We start from the raw sequence: 20,942 nt of genomic DNA, 5'->3' as shown, positions 1-20,942 counted from the left end.
TTTGTAAAGCTGATTTGTAGTGGTAGACGAAGAACAGTAATAAGTTACACATTATCAAATTACTGCAGTAAGTAAACTCAGCATTTCCAGCATAGTACAGCAAGTATTAGCAACACAAATTAAAAGTAGTCACTAAGCAGAATGTCCCCAGCTGTGAAAAATAATATTATTGAACCATTATTATTGATGATTAACAAGCAGTACTTAAGTAAGTTACCACAGTAGACGACAGTACTTGAATAATGTTAAATATACTTTCCACCACTGCTAAGTATCTACCATAATACTAATTGCTGATATTTTCACTCATGGACATAACTGTCGAAATAAATCAGAATTAGAAAATGTTTTTTTATTGCAAAGTATATTAACCATTAATATGAAATAAATAATTAATACAGAAACGAATATGTACATATAACTGTTCAACATTAAGAAAAAAAGAGGCTGTATGCATTAGTACTGGATGTGCAAAAATGTTGAAATTTTTTTGAAAATCTAGAATAATGCTAATAACGAATAGCACATTCATTATTCACATGTCTATCTCCAACCCCCAACTTCATAAAAAGCACTAATACCACTTAAAAGTCCATTTTCCATCTTTCCGTGAATGCATCACGAGTGTTTATTTTCAATTTGATAAGTCTCGTAAACTGATTGGTCCACTGTGATTTTGACGCGGGAAAATCGTGGTGCAACCGAACGAAGACGGCCTAGCTAGTCTCTTTGGTGCAACTTAACAAGCTTTTAATATTTTACCATTACCATTAGGTAAATAAATTCATTTTTCTTCTAAGTATCCGCTATATCTAAAAAATTTAAAATGTTTTACTACCCAGATGTCCTCCATCGCCATACTGGATGTTTTGCCACAATCTGGTGAGTTAGAAAATATGGTTAAATTGGCATTAGCTGCTAATGTTAACATTACCTACAAAGCTAGCAATCATGCATGTTAACCACTGGCTATGGTCTAATTTAGCTAACTTACTAACATACAGCAAAAACTCTTAACTAATGTTACATGACAGATTATTCTGTCAGCAAAGGTTTATTTCTAAATTGTATTCATGTGTTCTGTTGTTCAGGTTGGCAGCCACCAAAGGTATCAGGATCACTCGCAGAGAGCTTCTCAAAGTCAATGTCAAGCGAACATGGTAAGAATATCCGCAGGAGAATGGCTAGTGTTAACTTTAGCTTATCTGATATAAATATGAGTTTAATTTCTGTATAACCTTTATATATTGTGATTTTTGTATTATATTTCGTTATCACCAGCTATCCATGTCTCATTTTGCCAATCATATAACGTTATTACTTGGGATCGTTAATATAACTTAGATCATTTTTAATTTGATCAGTGCTCGGATGCATTTTTAGCAGCTGGCTTGCTTTCAATCATTCTGTGGTCTAACGTTAGTTTGGTGTAACGTTAAAGCTATTCTTCTTATCTGCTAGTATTTAACTAGTAGAGAATTTTAACATGTTGTATGTTATTACAGCGGAGACATTTTGGACTATGTGACAGCTAAGGTTCCTCCACCGCAACAAAACCTACCTAAGCCTCGGTTCTCTCTCTACCTGTCATCTCAGCTGCAGTATGGAGTGGTTGTAGTCTACCACAGGCAGTGTGGCTTCCTGCTAGGTAAGGGAAACAAGCAAGAATTGGAAAAAAAACAAACAGTTGTTACTCTCCTCCAAGCTACATTGTCTACACACAACATACTGTCACTTTCTGCTAGGCATGAGATACAAAAAATAGAGGCTTTACTTTTTTTTATTCAATATGAAACCCACATACTGTACATTCAGTTACTGTGGCAGCAGTTTATAGTGTGGAACAGTTACCAAAGTCAGGCAATAGAGTGAGGTAGTTTGGTTAACACAAGGGAATCATTTTCTAGCTGCTTACTTATACATTTGCAGAAAATGCAGTCTATGCAGGATGATCTTTAGTTCAAGAAACAATATTTTCTGCTGGGCGGCTTTCTAAGGTAAGCTCAGGTGAAATGTGAAAACAGCAGACAACATTTTCTCCGTCAGTTGCTAGGCTTAATGTAGAAATCTCAGCTTTCTAAAATTACTGAGGCAAGTCTGATTTAGAAGCTAATTTAGAGCTGATGAATGCAATATCATCAAACTCAGTGTCTCTCAGTCTCTATTTATCTGGTGTTAAATTACATCCTGACACAGATATTGCGTCCGACAGATTCACCATCATGATGTTGTCATGGTTGATGAAAACAGTGAAATACAATGCATAATGATACGCAGGAGGAGAAGCCAAGAAAGCATTCACTGTCTGTGGTCCACAGTTGCTCTTGGATTCAGCAACGGTATTTCATTTCATCAATCAGTAGAATAGAATAGAACCTCCCAAAGCTGTCGCATACAATTGAGAGCACATAATATGTTTATGCTGTATTTCATATGCATGGCGTAGTGGAGTTTGTCCTCTCAATTTTTTATAATATGATCTTTTAAAAATGTGAATTTTCCACTGTTTTATTTCTGTTGGTCCAGACTAAGGTGTGGATTTCAATAAACCCAAAGTTTATGCATAATAAGCTTTTAAGTGACCTTAAAAAGACCCATGGTGAAAATACCATTTGATTACTACTTGTTCCCCTCATTGCCTTCTCCTCTTGTGAGGAGAAGAGCCAGAATGGTCATATAGTCACCTACATTATGAGTACAGGATGATGATTTTCTTGCTATGGCAGATATTTTACGTTTGTGTGAAAGCTTTTAACCCCTTTTCTATTTTCCAGAGGAGGTTCAACAGACCATTGAGCGCCTGCTGCGCTCTAAAAAATGCATAAATATCGACATGGCTGAGTCTGACAGGTCTGCACACTCACACACGACATATTTGATCATCAGTGGAAGAGTATTTTGTATCCTTGGGCGCCTAACATTTTAAGCTGTGCAAAGGTTGTACGTGTTTAGGAAAGTCCGAGCTCAAAAGCGTCTGGTAGAATATTTATGTGGGAGATTGTTTTGGGGAATAAAGACTGCGAAGGAGATGGTGGCGTTTTATTGAGTGAGTGATGGACAAATTGAGCGACTTTCATGCGAATGGCTTCGTAAATTTTGAATAAGCCGTTGTCACAGCGGTAATGTACGAGCTCTTGTTTCTGCGGATGCAATTTCTCTTTAAACATTCTGTACTCTAAATATGCTCTGTGTTAATCTTATTCCAGTAGTTTTTTATTATTATTTTATAAGTCCATGAAACAACAAGCGCAGTTAAAAGTACAGTATGCATAGTGTTGCATTAGCCTGTGCAGCACTGAACATGTGTGGTGTTTTAATATTTTGATTAGTAACATTGGCATGTATCACTCTCTCTTCATCTGGCAGGTTGGCATTGAATGTGCCTGACAGCCTGTACATGATGGAGGAGGCTGAGGGAGCTCAGGACCCCTTCTTCGGTCTCATGGCATCACACCAGCTGCCCAGCCCCTATAAAACACACCAGGTAACCGCCGTACACTGCATGTGTTGGTGTGGCTCTCAAGTCTGAAATATGGCGGGCAATCTACACAGGGGGTGTAGTCTAATGTCTGTTTCTGTAGTGAAGCACAGCAAAACTCAACAAATGTCAAATCTGCCTGTACACAGTCGGTAACCTGCGCTTTATATCAAATATTCACCCTGTAAACATGTAATGTAGCAACTCAGTGTTAAATACAACCGTTATAATGATAGTGGTACAGTATTTACCATGACCCATAGTAGTAGTAGTTTGCGGTAACCCAATAAACTACATATACATAACAAACTTGACCCAAGAGACTCACTATTAAGTATACAAGACATGTACTCTGTACCCATAATACGAAACTGGAGATGTCTCGGAGAACCTGCAGTTTACACAGAACACAATTACGTCATAGTAAGTAGGCTCTGACCACATTCAGCACAAATGCTCAGCTGCTACATGTGAGTGTTACACACACATACCACAGCTATCGAAGGTCTCTCTACAGCTGCATATGTCCACCTGATAAACTATGCTCTTGTGATGTTACTTTTCAGGGTTTTCCCACATGTGTTTTTTGACACATACCTCCTAAATTACAAATCTACAACATCTCAGCTTTTTCTGCTCATTGTCAAGTCATTGATAAATCAGAAACTGCCACAAGTGAGTCATTGTTTCTTGGCCTTAAACACAAGTGTAGGTCATGCCCATTCTAACATTGCATATGTGCTATATCCCTCTTATACTATCCATTGGTATTGTCAGATGTCAGAGAGTGAATCACAGTCGATAACCCTTTATCAGTCTCTGTGCTGTAAATGGCTGAACTTTGCTCTTCTTGTAATCTTTCCCTGTAGAAATACCATGTGTGTCTTAAATCAAGGTTAAGACTACGTAACATGGGGACCTAAATCTGGAAATAATTCATTTGGCACTATCATGAATTTAAAGGATCCCTAAACTGGACTGGCTTTTAGAATGCAAATTAGAAACTGCAGTGTATTTAGATACAGTTTGTATTTCAATATTTTAAACATAAGGAAGTGCATCAGGTATGAGACAATATAAAATAGGCAAAATAAGAAAAAAGAAAAGACATTCCCTCTGAATCAGTTTGGTCTTTAGAAACTGTAGCCTTATGTTTACATACAACATATACAATATATTTACAATATAACACATTTTGGTCATGAAGAGACAGTTTTCTTTAGGCTCAGTTCACTCTGGAATTAAATGAATGAATAATATTCTGCCTGTTATATAATATTTGTAATGTATATTTCTAGCCAATGTTGGCGATTGGAGAGGCAGGTTCACAGCACTCCCTGGTGCCCAGTTCCTACACTTCACTTGACACAGAGGGTGAGACTAAGATTTCAGCATTTGAAATACTTTAGCTGTGTCCCATTTTAGGTGTGGCTCCACACTTCAAGACCAAACATATCATATATATCATAATTCCTTTGAAAGACGCCTCATCTGAAATGGGACCCAACTTACTCTATGACAATGTTTATAACAATTGTGCAATTGATTAAGGATTGTTTCTGGCTGTTTTGTGACACTTGTGATTATGTACTTTGAATAAACCTACTTTAATTAAGAATACAGATTATTCTGATTTGTAATAGTGGTTGTGGCAACATTATGCATGTTTCCAGTCAAGATAATTGAATAATCTTCAAAGGTTTTAGAAATGGGTCAGTTCATTAGCTTAGATTCCATAAATAGATTTTCTTCTAAATGTAAACTTCTGGCACAGAGAGGTTGCTATTTCCACTCCTGTTAGGAAAATTGTGAATACGTTTTCTGTCATCAGCGACTTAATCTTATCTTATCTGCACATGTTGAATTAAAAAAAAAAAACGCATCAGTTCCAGGCTAAACACTTGAATGACGGCTGTATTCTCCTCAGCTACTCTCACATCCTTCTTGTGCTGCAAACACGCTTGGCTCCTAATTCCTCCTGCTGTTGTTAAACAAGGTTTCAGGTCGCCTCCAGCTGCCATCTCCCTGAGAGAGAAGGAGCAGTTTGTCATCACAGCTGCTGAGGTAAACTCCCTGTCACAGTCCAGGCACAGGAAACATCCCAGTCATCATTTTAGGTACATCGGGTGTCCTGGTGAATCCTTGAGCTGGGATGTGGACTGTGTGCCCACAACAGCTTTAGTTAAGGTCTTTGTCACAAGTTAGCTGCTCGCCTGTTGGACTTTCTGTCTGCTGGGGGTTGGGGGGGGGGGGCAATATTTGTCAAAGGCAAAATATATTCCAAACCATTCTGAATTAAATATTGTGGTGCTGCAGAGACGTCCCATCCTACAAATCGTATCCTACAGACTAAAGAAAAAACATCCTTGTTTGGAACAGATCCTCGCAAAAAATATTAGCAATATTAAATTATTAATATTAAAAGCAATTAGATGTTTTCTTCACATGGTGAAGCGATAGTGCAGATTCTGTATTGTCCCATCCGTTTGTGTAATTCTGTGGGAGGTATGTAGTTTTCACTGCTCTAAAAATGTGGACGTAAACTACCAGAGGCCTGTACTACGAAGCAAGATTTTTTTATTTTCTCTCATGATCGCTTACCACTGCCAGGGTTGCAACTGAAATAATAGGCTAAAGCAACGACAGTTGGAAAGTATGGAAAGCACAAGTGTAATTATGGTCAGCTCTTGTGCCTGACTGATTTCCCAGCGTTCCTTCCTGTTTTAGGAAGCAGCGACTGTATTGCGTTTTGCCTGTAAAACCGTGTCTGTGTTCTTCATATTTATGTAGAATTATAGTTTGCTCTTCTCATGTAAAATATGCGGCTCTGGTAGATATTTGCGATTGGTCGTGCTGTGCAAACACCGCCTCTTTTATGTGGACGCGTGCGTCGCTGGATTGGGAAACCCTGGGTTGACTGAACTAGTTGTTAACCACCGTCGTGACACAGCGGTTGTTAGGGTTAGTGAAGCCGGGTAACTGAAATAAATCCAGGGCATATTGATCTGGATTCGTAGTCCAGGCCTCTGATGCCTCACCGACCGTCCTGAATTCACCTCTCAATGTCCGCAGTGCTTTAAAGAAGAGTTATATTATAATGTAGTTTGACTACAGTAAGTCTGAGTCCAGCAGTACCTCCACACTGTTACCCTCCTCATTCTGTCACTTAGGGACTGATAATGTTCCTCCTGAAGCATCATCAGCTGATCAAGTCCATGTTGGCTTGATACTATCTGACTTAATTACATCAGCCTGCACTCACAGTTTGTTTACACTCAGATATGCTGCTCACATATCTGTTGTTGTCCTCCTCCCCCGCGCGCGTGTCTGCCCCTTGGCTTTATTTTTGCTTTGCATGCACAAGTTTAGTCTTTTATATATATATATATATATATATGCTTTTGTTTTTGTGGTTGCTGCATTTTACTGCTGTTTTACATTACTTTACTTCCATTATTTATCACTGTGGACACTAAACAGACAAAACCCCCATTGCTTCTGTTTCTTTTCTATCCCCTTCTCTTTATTCTTTACCTTTGTGTTGTTTGACTTTTGTCTGTCTCTAATTGTCACCCTCCTTCTGGATCAGTATTTTGAGGGAGATGACCTTCCTGAAGCCACAGCCAGAGAGATTGACTTGTTGATGGATCAGCCAGACCAGTTCCGTGGAGGTGTGTGCTCTGTGTATGATAAGCATTGCATACGTACTATCTTTGTGTTTTAGTTGTTTAGTATGATGTCATACTGCGGGTTTGTACTCAATTTAAAGATGTGTGAAGTGTCTAGTTTAGGGATTCTAAAACCTATTACTCAATGGTCCGCATCTGATTCTTGTTCAACGATTGGCAATAATAAAATAGTATTCAACTCACAACTTTTAAGCAACATACATTCAAGTTGAGTACTCGGGTTTGCCTGGTCAACTTTACCCAACGGTACCTTTTCCAGTAGCTTACTCTCTCTCTCTCTCTCTCTCTCTCTCTCTCTCTCTCTCTCTCTCTCTCTCTCTCTCTGTAATAACAAAAAATAATAATTTATGAAGAACAGAAGATGTTGGAGAGCTTCTTGGAACTTATATTAGTGATGAAAAGGCAGTGCTCTTTGGTAGGGGGCATGAACAAATCCAATAGACATCAAGGAAGAAGCCAAGGCACTCGTTTTTTATGACATTTTGTGTGCGTTGGCTTCTTCCTTTATGTCTATTAAATAATAATTGATGTTGTAAAAAAAAGTCCAAACCTATTCATCGTATTTACATTTTGTAATTTATTCAGAACATTTTAAATGTTTACACATCCGGACTTTGAGAAGCTCTGGTCTAGATTATCATTCCCACAGTGTGTTCCTCTCTTGTAACATGTCTGCATCAGTCAACCAGGTCAAATTCTTTGTGCCAGTGCTGTAATTGAAAAAGAAAATAATAATAGCAATTCGGACTCTGTGAGTGCTTTTGCTGCCAGAGAGAAAAGGTTTATTTTCGGGAGACTGTTTCATTTCATTGAGAGGGAACATCTAAGTTTGGGGAAAGCCTGCCTTACTTTAACAAAACTGCCCACTGTTCTTGCAAAGACAGCAAAAGGACAACATGTCAGTCGCATGTGTTCAGTTAGTTATAATTAGTTTTGGCTCTAAATTCACCTCCTGCATTAAAAGTGCAGTAAGAGAGTAGAGAGGGAATGTGTTAGGAGGTTTGGTACTACAGAGGAAACAAACCACTTTCTTCAGTAATGTGTTGTCATGTTATGGTTACTAAGCTTTTTACAGATGAGATCATTTCGGGGAAATGCGTTCACTTGAACATCTGTTTATTTGTGTCCATGTGTTGTGTCACATTGTGACACTGTGCGTAATGTTTGTTAAACAGGAGTGGAGGATCGGCAGACAGACCTGGGAGCCATGTCCTCTATTGATCTGTGAGTCTTTTGTGATTGTCAAATGATTGTCAGTCCTCAACAGTAGCGACACAGCTCAGATTGTGCCTTCAGGGCAATGTCAACTTTATAATGATATACCAGTCTGCCTTTATGCATGCTACAACATTGCCACGTCCTGTAGTTTCAAGAAAGATTTAAAACATACTGCAGTAAATGAGTATTTTGTCATCCGTCAGTCAGTATATTTAGCCCAGGCCTGTGACTTTTGTGTTGTTGTATCCAGGCTGAAGGAGACGTTGCTGGGAGCAGAGCAGAGTGTGTGGCTGCCAGACGAGGAGTCGGCTCACCCCATGGAGCGTCCTCTGGCAGCTGGAGACTTTGAGATGACTCCGCTGCAGGTTGCCATGCCATCAGAGGGAGACAGAGCAACAGAAGGTTCCTATGAAGTGGTGAGACATGGGTGATGCTGTCTGTTCACTAGTTTGTTCAGTATTAGTTTTGTATTGTGCAAAATGTAAACTGAAATAGTGAAAGATGTACAGTCTTTGTATGTCTAGAGTCTGAACAAATAGTTATTTACACTAAGTGTTGTACTCCTAACTAAGTAAATAAGAGCATGCATGTCTCTGTTTTGGAGACACCGTGTCATTTCATTCGCTCTAACTTTAATTCATTCATTTTACTTTGTCTTTTATAAAGTGCCTAAATGGAAAATACAAACTATTAAATCCAATTCTGGTGCATCTCCTTTAAAAATGGAAAATAAAGTAAAAAAAGTACCCTTTTATTGACATTGTGTCTAAATTCTGACGTGTAGGAACCACGGCGGTGACAGTGACACAGCGTTTGCTGTCGTGACAGTTGTCATCAAGCTTGAACTACATTCCACGAAGTGACTCATGACATGAGCAACCAGTTTTGTTTTGGAAATAAGTAATGGAAAGCACTCGTGTGGTGTGTGTCAACACATGGCTTCATAATTTCCAGGTTGTGTGCTGGAGTGTGATGTCCTTTAATAGAACCACCGCTGTGGACACTGACGCCGTGTGCTTCTCCCTCTGCCCTCAGGTGGGGGTTCCTCCTCTCAGGAAGCCCGGCGGACGTCGCAGGCGTCAGCTGGTCTTTGCCGACCCTCAGGTCCAGATATCTGAGAGAGCGATGAAGGAACAGATCACTAACCCGCTGGCGGAGACACTGGAACTGGTACAGAAACACACTGAGATTGTCGTACAATGGATGTGTCTAAGTGGATCCTATTGCAATATTTATATTATTAAAACATTTCAGTTATTTGAAGTGAGGTTTGGATCCCTTGTAGGTTAATGTGCACCACGTTCTGCTTCCTTTTTTACTCTGCTCTCAGTTTCTGGAGTTATTTAGGCTTTTTGGTGATCTCACACACACATACCAGCAGATTTAAAAAAAAAAATTTCCCTCTCAAACACACGTCGTGACTTGAACATAGAGCTGGGCAACATATCGATATTATATCGATATCGTGATATGAAACTAGATATCATCTTAGATTTTGGATATCGTAATATGGCTTAAGTGTTGTCTTTTCCTGGTTTTAAAGGCTGCATTACAGTACAGTGATGTCATTTTCTGAACTCACCAGACTGTTGTAACTGTTCTATTATTTGCCTTTACCCACTTCGTCATTATATCCACATTACTGATGATTATTTATCAAAAATCTCATTGTGTAAATATTTTGTGAAAGCACCAATAGTCAACACTACAATATCGTTGCGGTATCGATATCGAGGTATTTGGTCAAAAACATCGTGATATTTGATTTTCTCCATATCGCCCAGCCCTACTTGAACACACACATACACAAATACTATTCCTAAAGCTAAATACACTGTATGGAGACACACACTTAAGAGGCTCAAGGGTTCACTGACACTGACTGTTAGGATAATTATTTATCAAAGAATGGACAGAATCACTGGCGTTCTCTCAAAAGCTTGTTTACTTGCAAGTATTCCGTTTTCCAGCTCCCACAGCAGGAGTACAGAAAATGACTGAAGATGTGTTCACAACAGAGTCTTTTTAAAGGAGTCGGGAGTCAAGTTAGCTATTTCGGTTCATAGAAAGAAAGTCATGGAAGAAAGCTTTTCTTCTTATCTCTGGTCAGGCCCGGCATCTCCTCCACATCACGCGCTCTGCCCTCAGGAGACATCCTGTGTGCTCTTTGCAAGGTCACTCAGCTTTCATGATTAACAGAAATACTACAACAGCAGTTTGGGTGCAAATGGTTTCAACAAAGGAATTGAAGCAATCCGTTCTAAGCCTAATTTTTCTAACACTGACCAATTGAATTTTCAGTCTTTGCCATTCTGTAATCAAAGACTTGCCATCAAAGTGTCTATTCAGTTCATTAAACTCCACCTCTCCAGTTCTCTTCCTTAGTTCTCTCTAAGCCCACTGGGATAGCACTCCTTGATTTTATTGCCTTCCTTCTTTCTTTACTTCTTTCCTCCTTTCTTACTTATTTCTTTAATTTCCTTTGAGACACGATCATTGGCTTTTACCCCTCCTTTCTTTCTCTCTCTCTCTCTCTCTGGGAAAAAAAGCAAAAATCCTACTTGAAACTGTTCCATTAAGCTAATTTGTTGTTCTTTCTCTCAGTCCAAGGTATTGCTGGACTTGTCCTACTTGACCAAGTGTGCCGCTCCTGCTCAGCTCTTCAGCGCCCCCTGTGGATGTCAGTGCTAAGTGCTACACTTCACACCTGGCTGTAGAAAAACCCATAATATCGACTGAACATTAGAAATTATTACTTAGCTTTTTTTTTTTTTCTTTAATGAAAAGAAATGAAAGAAGCATGCAAGATGGAGAACTAAACAAGAAAACTAGCCAACAAATGCAGATAATAGAATAGAAAAATACATAACGGTGTTCAGTGTCGTGGCCAATAAAATCACACCTTCTGAATCACCGACGACATTAGTAAACCCCCGAAACGACATCTGTAGCAATAGCAATGGGAAGAATTTAAATGTGGGGAATGTGTCTGGCAAGTGGTGCAGTAGATCTGCAAACGTCTGGGCAAAGAACCCAATAAATAAATACATGTCTGAAGAAAACAAATTCCCTGTTTGTAAGTTAGATTCATCCCCGATGGCTAATCGACTTAACATTTTAGGTGACAGACAAACTTGCTGTGCAGTCAGAGAGATAGTAATATGCGTACTGCAGAAACTCTGCTCTTTTTAAAGCCCCCAGAGTATAACTCCTAACTGTCAATCAGCAACAACCTTTTGGGCCTCTGAAACATTGTATTAGCACTTTACTGCAGTCTGTGAGTCGCGAACATCAGCTGTGGTGAAGAAAATTACAAAATATTGACCAAAACCTGCCCTTTGACCCCTCTACAGCCCTCATCCATGCTGACCTCCAGTCACTATGGAAACAGTGTGCCTCACTCACCGTCCTGCCAGGACATGGGGGACAACAGGGAGGGGAGGAGGAGGAGGAGGAAGAAGAGGAGGCGAGAGGGGAGTCCGAGCAGGACAGAGAAACACTGAGGACAGAGAGGAAGAGGAGGCACTCAAGCATGCGAGAGGTGGGTCTGTGTGAAGGTACATTTTGATTGGAGTGGAGATCTTTTACATCTTGTTTTGTTTTACAGCTCTTATCCAAGTACAACACCATGGTCTAAAGTCAGATAGTTCTTAGCAAACTCCAGTGGCTGCCATGCTAAAGTCTGAGGGTAGTATTTGTGACAATTGTGGCTATAATAATAATAAAGGTTAGCCAGCTAGTCAGCAGTCACAGCCTGCCAACTGAGTGTTTGGTTCAGTGGTGAGACAAATGAGATTATAAACCTTGCTTCTACTTCATGAAACTCTCTCTCTCTCTCTCTCTCTTTCGCTCTCTCTCTCTCTCTCTCTCTCCCTCTCTCTCTCTCTCTCTCGCTCTCTCTCTCTCCCTCTCTCTCCCTCCCTCTCTCTCTCTCTCTCTCCCTCGCTCTCCCTCTCTCCCTCTCTCTCCCTCTCTCTCTCCCCCCTCTCTCTCTCTCTCTCTCTCTCTCTCTCTCTCTCCCTCTCTCTCTCTCTCTCTCTCTCTCTCTCTCTCTCTCTCTCTCTCTCTCCCTCTCTCTCTCCCTCTCTCTCTCTCTCTCTCTCTCTCCCTCTCTCTCCCTCCCTCTCTCTCTCTCTCTCTCTCTCTCCCTCTCTCTCTCCCTCTCTCTCTCTCTCTCTCTCTCTCTCAGATATCCAGTGAGTCAGGACTGCCACCCGCAGACGGCTCATGTAAGAATTCTTCCTCTCTTTCTCAGACACATTATGTCAGTTTTTCAGTACATGTTTTGGCAGGACAATAAAAATATAATTTGCCTCAAGCTGCAACCATTAGTTGTGTGTTTCTTTATGTTTGTGTTTGCCAACAGCCTACACGTCCAAAGAGGACAAATCCATAAACGATGTGGTCACTCCTGTCAGCAGATGGTAAGTCTCAGGTGGATGGATGGACCGACAGACAGCTAGATGGACAAAGAAATACATCACTGTGTGTGTGTGTGTGTGTGTGTGTGTGTGTGTGTGCGCACGTGCGCGTGTGTAGGTCTCCACAAGAGGAGGCGCAGCTCCGCATGGATCCCATAGCGGAGGAGAACATCGAGATGCCCGAGGCTCAGACTGACACAGAACAAAGGGACATGCTGAGGTACTTCATACAATATACACAACACACACATTCAGAACACAAGCAAGCTTAGAAACACGCAAGAAGAAGACAGTGTACAGTGTACGCCGCACCCTGTACGGCTTCGGAGGTTAAAACCTAATCCTTAATCGCAGTTAAAAGACTCTGGTGGTTCTCTCGACAAGACTAAAGTTATTTGCGTGTACTGTCGATTGTCGATGTGATTAAATATTTTATCAAACGAAAGCCCTAATAATTATTAGGGGTGTACGATTCAGAAAATGTCACGATTTGATTTGATTCAGATTTTTTTGGCTCACATATATGTATATGTAGTTACTTTTCCCATGTATGTGTGTGTGTGTGTGTGTGTGTGTGTATATATATATATATATCTTATGCATCCCTTAGTACATTCATGTGGATTTGTTATTTTAACATCCTGTTATGATGTATGTGAATGTTGTGTGATGTCTGTAAGCTACTGGGACCTTGAATTTCCCCATGGGGATCAATAAAGTATCTATCTATCTATCATGTGATTCCAGTAGACATACAATTAAAATTATATTATTATTATTAATATTTTTTAAACATGAATCAATTTTTGTAATTCTATGAATCGATTATGAATCGGTAGAGCTTGAATCGCGATTTGAATACGAATCGATTTTTTTTTTTGCACACCCCTAATAATTATAAATAAAATAATTCTGTGGTCATGTTGTTTTTGTTTTGGACACAGCACTTGTTGCCCCCGGGCATCACAGGTTGACCCACATCTTACTTTGTTTGACATCTGCTTTGAAATTGAAAACAGAAAGCAGCCAGCAGGCCTGAGGGGATGAACCTGAGTCACAGACCCACTTCAGGGCTACACAGTCAAACCGTTATAGACTTTGAGTATACTGTATGTGTTGTATAAATCAGCAGCATTACAGTGGATGTCTGTAGGAAGCCAGTAATGTGACATTGTGACTGGACTCACTTGTTTTAACAACAATGTGTTTTAACAGGAGTTACATTCATTGCAGCAATAGTGGCTCTGTAATCACTGGTTTCACTGGGAAGTGTCACACAGTCCTTAGCGCACAAGCTTTCTGCTCCATCATCAGTAAAATTCAAAAACTACAAACGCTGTATCTATATACTATTGCTTATGGAAACAAAATATCGGTCCATGTCAGTCCTCTAGGTTGAATCCTATCACTGCTCACACACTGCTCGTCTTTTGCAGCTGGATCTCCTCCAGCTTGCAGAGGTTTGGGGAAGTCACCTTTGACTCTCTGGTGCCCCCGGAGGCCGACCGCACCACTGCAGCACACACGCTCTATAAACTGCTAGGTGAGGAAATCAAAAGCTGAGGTTTATCTTAAAGGTCCCATGACATGGTGCTCTTTGGATGCTTTTATATAGGCCTTAGTGGTCCCCTAATACTGTATCTGAAGTCTCTTTTATATAGGCCTTAGTGGTCCCCTAATACTGTATCTGAAGTCTCTTTTATATAGGCCTTAGTGGTCCCCTAATACTGTATCTGAAGTCTCTTTTATATAGGCCTTAGTGGTCCCCTAATACTGTATCTGAAGTCTCTTTCCCGAAATTCAGCCTTGGTGCAGAATTACAGCCACTAGAGCCAGTCCCACAATGAGCTTTCCTTAGGATGTGCCATTTATGTGTGTGGAGGAGAGAGGGGGGGCAAGGTGGAGGGTGGGGGTGTGGCCTTGACCAACTGCCATGCTTCGCTCGTTTGCAAGCCATGATGTCTCTCTCCTTCTTCTGGGCGGGCAAAGCAGAGAAAGGGGAGGTAACCTTCCTCCTTATGACGTCATAAGGAGGAGATTCCAGATCGACCCATCTGAGCTTTCATTTTCTCAAAGGCAGAGCAGGATACCCAGGGCTCGGTTTACAGCTATTACCATTTCTAGCCACTGGGGTAACTCATATTAATGTTAAAAAAGAACTCATAAGTGAAAATGTCATGCCAACAAAGGTCCCGGTCTTCATCAACTAACATTGATGTCTTAGAAATTGATTTTATGCAGACAGCAATAGAGATCTTAGGAATGGCGCAGATGTTACGTGTTGAAATAACTGTGACAAAATAAATGAATAATGGAGCTTTTCATTTTAGAAACATTTGTCAGTTAAAGATGCTCTTTGATGCTAGCTCAAAAATAGGTTTTATGTTTTAGTCAGGTCTCCTAACTGACCTCCACAGTACCGGTCAGTGAAACATATTGATGTGATTAACGTGTGATGGTTCTGTTCCTCAGAGCTGCTGTCTGCTCGACAGGTGACCGTCCAACAGACTGAACCGTTCAGCAACATCTGCATCAGGACGGCCGCGTGAACACACACAACATACACACTATAGTCCTGTAGAGGTACAGTTAATAGTCTTTTTTTATTGATGAATATAATGTATGAATGTAATCCTTTGGCTTTTAGTGACTTATTATATCATCACATCAGATCTCACACTCTCATGTGAGAAAAGAAAAAAAAGGATCACACAGGTTATATGTTTTTATATGAATTGTTAAAGGTGCCCTGCCACACAAAACCGTTTTTACTTGCATTTTTTTGAAATATGTTAGGTCCATATGTGTTTGTGTTATGTCGTGAATGTGAAAATGAACTGCTACCTCCTCTGGCAGCTCTAGCCCCTGAAAAGAAATAAGCGGCGAAATCAGGCCAATGACAAAAGCTGGTCAGTCTGACGTCATGTTGCCTGAGCTCATTACTATTCATGAGCTCCCCCAGTTGCGCTGGGTAAAGGATGCTGATAGCCAGGCTCTCATTGGCTAGCTGTTAGCCAATCAGAGTCGAGCAGCTTAGCTCGTTGAATAGTAATGAGAACTGGCACAAATCGAGCCGAGTCTTCCTGCAGGCTTTCTATACCACGCTGGAATGGCTTGAAACAAGGTCACCAAGGCTTTTCTATCACAAAAAAATGTTACAGAGTCCATGGTAGAACTTCAGACATTACCACAAAGTAATGAAACGCGTGTGGCAGGGCACCTTTAAATTACTCAGAAGGGTGACACATTGAACAGCATTTTGCTTTTTACGCAGTGTTTTAAAGAAGATTTTTTTAACCATTTTAATCTGGTTGTAATTGGTTGATATGGTTGTATTTTCATTTATACCCACTGAGTTTATCAGTGTTAAAATAATTTAAATTCACATACTGTTGTTGACGTTAACATCTGGACCTGGTAGGTTTTGTTCCACAGTTTGTATACATTTTAACCTTTGGAATGATTTTTAAATTAAGCTTTTTATGATGTTTGTATCTGCTGTGTGCATTTTTTATCCTTTTTCACTTTTTAACTTAAAACTTTTAATTAAATGGGTTTGTTCAGTACAGCATATGATCTTGAATTATTCTTCCACACTAAACATTTTCACCCCTGATAAACTTAGTATTTCTGTGAGAATATGATTTAGGTTTGTCATTTTCTATAGCATAGTATTCTCTAATTTGAACTGCTCAAGAATCACTGTAAACATATTTTAACTCATCTAGTGAGTATTTTCTTTTAAATATTATTCCTTCAAGACAAATCCAAAGTAATCACACTAAACATGAACCTTATAGTTTGTTGTTCTGGACTGAAAAGCATCAGAGGAAAAAAAAAGAAATCAGCTGCCAACAAATCCAATAGTTTATTTCAAATATTCTGATGGTGGAGAGAAATGTAACATACAGTTACATCAGCAGTCCCCTGCCTCCAACAGGACCACAGTGGGTTTCGCTGTCTGACCTCATGCCTCAATAACTCCACACAATTAAAGTGTTTGTTCGTTAAACGCACTGGGGACCGCCGGTGTGTGTGTGTGAGACCGTATCCATGTGGCACCTGGTTGTGACTGAGCTGAGGTCAGTGCTGTAGTCACAGAACAGAAATCCTTACTCACATCAACATGGTAGAATGGTCATTTTGTTGATACTACTTGTGATACATTCAGGTTTCGGTGCTATGCCGGTAAATGTCATTTACACTGGCACGTTGTGTTTTGATTAAAAAATAAATAAATGCATCACCTAAAACAAGTCAACTTCTTTTTTCCATGGTGTTCCCCTGCTGCTACCTCCTTCATAGGTACGAACCTTCATTAATTAGAGCTAAATGCCTTGCTCAAAAGCAGCTTAATGGTTAGTCACTTCTGGCACACAGAGGTTACAGTGGGCTTCTTGCATAGCCACCACTACTGCTGCATCACTGCAGGACAGAATGTAAGTGTGACTTCACTGTGTTCACAGGCTGATTAGTGAGGCCAAAATATCTACTTGGCAGGTGGTAAAAATCCCTTGAATAAAAATGTATTATTTTGTTAAAAAATTTAAAAAATAACTCTTGTATGAAGAGATCCAACAGGTCAATATATCAGATTAGATCAGCAACATACACTTTAAGGGCTAGTTTGGACATTTTGAAGTGGGGTTGTATGAGGTACTTATCCATATTAGCTACAGTAGATGGCGGTCGCCACACCCACAGTTTGTAGAAGACAGGCACAGAAGCTAAGCAATGCACTGCTGGGGACGGGGGCAGCAGCTAAACGTAAAAAAAAACCTGATCACAAATATATATATATATATGTATATATATGTATATGTATATATATGTGTATATATATATGTATATATATGTGTATATATATATATATATATATATATATATATATATATATATATCTCAGTGATCGGATGAACTTGTTAGCAAACGGTTGCTTATTTACACATCCAGCAGACATGAAGCAACGTTAGCATTCCACCTAGCAAATAAAGTAAGTGTGTGTAGCTCCGATTACGGCCACTTCAACGAGCAGAAAATCCAACATGTGCTACCCTAACCTGATGCTTAGACAGTCGACCTCCCTTTGGCTCTATACATTCCCGAGCCTGTACATCATCTGTATCGCTCCACAGTGCTGACGTAAGGAGGATTGATTGTGCGGCTGCCCATGGAATGTGACATGCTGAGTCCAGAGTGCTAGTTTAGTGGGAAAAAGCTCCCTGTTGTACAGAACACACGCATGCTCCACAGCATGGGGACCACATGTTTAGTCGGAGCAAGAACACATTCTTCAAAAGCCCAAAATGTGACGCTCTGCTGTGAATGATCCACACGTCAACCTCCTGTTCATCTAAACTATCAGACAAATGAGAGAAGGGAGACAAACGGTGAGGGGTGGTGGAGAGAATCATCTCATTACACAGTAATAAATCTGTCTACACTGAACTATATGTGACCCTTTTGGCATTTTGTTGTGCGTTATGTGACTAAATACATCAACATATTAACTCTAGATCATGAAGCATGCAGTTCCCAATTGTTTCTTCAGAGACTGGAAGTGCTTTAGGCCACATACTTCCATTTACAGTCAAAACATACTCTACTTTACACTGATTTCACCCAGGAATGCTCAGACTGATAATCCACACAGACACCTGGCAGTGCAAACACAACCACCCGTCCATCACCACCCTGACAGTCTAATAAACCTAACATCTGAGTGACACATTCACAGCAGCTGCTTATATCAGCCAGGAGGGCAGAACACAAGTCTGTATGCATTGGACACACTCACACTTTCCAGAGGACTTCTAGATCACAAGAGGCAGAGCTCTGAATCATCAGCCCGGAGAGAAGAGGAGAGGCGGACCAGCCAGCAGCTGCAACAACACGGCGCAGATACCGAGCATCAGTCACAGAGATAAAGCAAGGGCGAGGGATACATCGCGTTCGTTTTGTTTAAGATACTGATCAGAAAGTCGAGATGGCAGCAGACGAGACAACAAGCTTGTTGGAGGAGGGAGAGGCCAATGTGGAGCAGGCCGACGGAGGACCAGACAGCCCAGCGGACAGGGAGTCCCCCAGGTCACGTGGCAAGATGGTGCGTGTTGAACTGGAGTGGGAGATCCCCATGTCTCTGTCACTGCCTATCCAGGTGGAGCCCGACGCGGCACACCAGCCTTTTCCCTTCCTGGACACAACACTGGCCGACCTGGGCATCCAAGAGTAAGTCTGCTCTCAGTCTGAAGGATCTTAAAAAAGCAATTTCCTGTAGACTTAACATGTTTTTGTGCCTGTATGTATGTGTGTGTGTGTGTGTCCAGGTCAGAGGTGAAGGAGAGGGTGGTGTGGGTCGACACCAAGAAGACCCAGGTTAAGAACAAAGCAGGGAAGCTGAAGGAGAAAGAGATCACCATCCTGGAGGTAAGATGACTAATGACTTCTTTTTTTGTATCTTGATGTAAATGGAAGCAAACAAAAGTATGTCCTAGGCAGGATAGTAAAGTAAACACATTTTGGTTTCCTGTTGTAGGTGAGAGTGAAAGCCCAGAAGCCGGGAGACAAACAGCTCCAGGAGGTCCTGTACAGCACTGAGGCACACACTGACCGCTCCTTCTGTCGTACAGGAATGGCTATCCTGCCCTGGAAACACAGGAGTACAGGTCTGGGAGCACTTCAAATCAATCAATCCAATATTAAACTCCTGTGAAGTTTGTAATGTATCTTACGTTGCTGTTACGGTCAGCTCTCATTATCCCTCATGTTAGCTCTCATATTCTCAGCTTTCATTATCTGTGTTAGCTCATAGTTCAGCTTATTAATGGAGGATTCATTTCTGTATGTGCGCAACCATGCCCCAAAAGTCACTCAGCCGTGGCAGTCTGCAACGACCTATCAGGTAACGGGTAAACTGTCAGACTGATGCAGATCACGGCAGTGTGCCAGAGCCTCAGGCACTGAAATGAGGTCATCGTAAACATTACAGCAGTCCAAATAAAGCATTGGACCTAACCTATGGGGGAATTTGTGAAAATCTGTTTGACTTGTGCCAATCATGGCTATTTTGTTTTCTCTATGCGTAATAGAATGACTTCTACACAGAAAAGGCTGGTTTTTGTGTGACAGAGAGCAAGCTAAAGATCATGGCTGATGTCAACAGTATAAAAAAAAACATATATAGATATAGACACTAATAATAATCATAGACCAGATTGCATCTTCTCAGTTATGTTGTGTCTACACCTTCATAGGGTTGTTTCTAATGTGTGGTATTTACCCCCTCATCATTAGCGTGATGTGGTTTAAGTGGCACATGCATTTAAAAAGACCTGTCTGTCTGTCTGCCAGAGGAGAATGGACTGACACCGGTGCAGATGACTATGGCGTTGGACATGGAAAACCAGCAGCCTGACTCCACTGAGGCCCAGGGACAACGGGAGATCTGAGGAGCAACAAAGAGTCGCCATCATCCAAAACAGAATGCAGATTTAATTTGAATCCACCAGCTAGCCATTAAGGCTAACACAGAGGTTCAACTAGTCCACAGCAAAGCACATTTGTTAACTCCATTTTGATTCCAAGATGCAAGTTTGCATTTATTTAGAGGATTCAAACTGTCGTCGGTTTCTCTTTCTACAGTGAGGCGAGGTTAAATGGCTTGACGTTAACTGCATGCCGAAACTTGCCAGCGTTGTAGCATCATGTTACTTTTTTGTAGCATTTGTAAAAAAAAAAAAAAAAAATCTCTTGCACTTGTTAAATATGTGTTGTAGGATACTGCTGAGTAGTTTTTGATAGGCTGAGCAGAAATAGCACGGATAGAGACGGACTGGTTACTGCTGCATACAGTTTCAGGCTGGGCTGCTTTAAGCATTAACAGTGTATTTAGGGTAAAGCAAGTGCTGTTTTTTTTTTCCTTTTTTTTTAATTTTTTTTTTTATAACAACTGCATGTGGTGTATTAGCTTTAGTATGTCCAGTCAGTCAGGGACCTTTGGGGGTTCTTATTGCTGTATTTCAGCCAGAGTTCACACAACACACCGCTGCAGTTTGCCATTTAGAGAAAGCCCTTTGTAAGCAGCAGATACATCTCTGAGTAAGGCAACGCTAAGAGAAAACACATAGGGACAAAAAG

The 20,942-nt window shown here is 40.6% G+C and overlaps 2 protein-coding genes across 2 annotated transcripts; both read left to right on the top strand.

Moving 5' to 3' along the window:
• The first annotated feature begins 826 nt into the window (after window positions 1–826).
• On the top strand, window positions 827–16,374 carry rec8b (REC8 meiotic recombination protein b). The gene is made up of 18 exons (XM_078281074.1): window positions 827–882; window positions 1,092–1,160; window positions 1,506–1,648; window positions 2,775–2,850; window positions 3,367–3,484; window positions 4,777–4,852; window positions 5,475–5,542; window positions 7,068–7,149; window positions 8,343–8,391; window positions 8,636–8,801; window positions 9,421–9,555; window positions 10,990–11,065; window positions 11,739–11,926; window positions 12,575–12,614; window positions 12,752–12,809; window positions 12,925–13,026; window positions 14,243–14,349; window positions 15,279–16,374. Exons 1-18 carry the CDS (start codon window positions 827–829, stop codon window positions 15,353–15,355), a joined length of 1,686 nt encoding a protein of 561 aa, XP_078137200.1. The 3' UTR covers window positions 15,356–16,374.
• Window positions 16,375–18,636: 2,262 nt separating this feature from the next.
• On the top strand, window positions 18,637–20,880 carry LOC144537106 (uncharacterized). The gene is made up of 4 exons (XM_078280540.1): window positions 18,637–19,034; window positions 19,133–19,232; window positions 19,342–19,471; window positions 20,157–20,880. The coding sequence occupies exons 1-4, from the start codon at window positions 18,793–18,795 to the stop codon at window positions 20,252–20,254; spliced, it is 570 nt and encodes a 189-aa protein (XP_078136666.1). The 5' UTR covers window positions 18,637–18,792; the 3' UTR covers window positions 20,255–20,880.
• Window positions 20,881–20,942: the final 62 nt, after the last annotated feature.

This window comes from Sander vitreus, chromosome 22 (assembly GCF_031162955.1).
Source record: "Sander vitreus isolate 19-12246 chromosome 22, sanVit1, whole genome shotgun sequence".
Taxonomy (NCBI): Eukaryota; Metazoa; Chordata; class Actinopteri; order Perciformes; family Percidae; genus Sander; species Sander vitreus.
The sequence above is the reverse complement of the archived record's forward strand: the minus strand, read 5'-3'. Positions and strand labels throughout refer to the sequence as shown.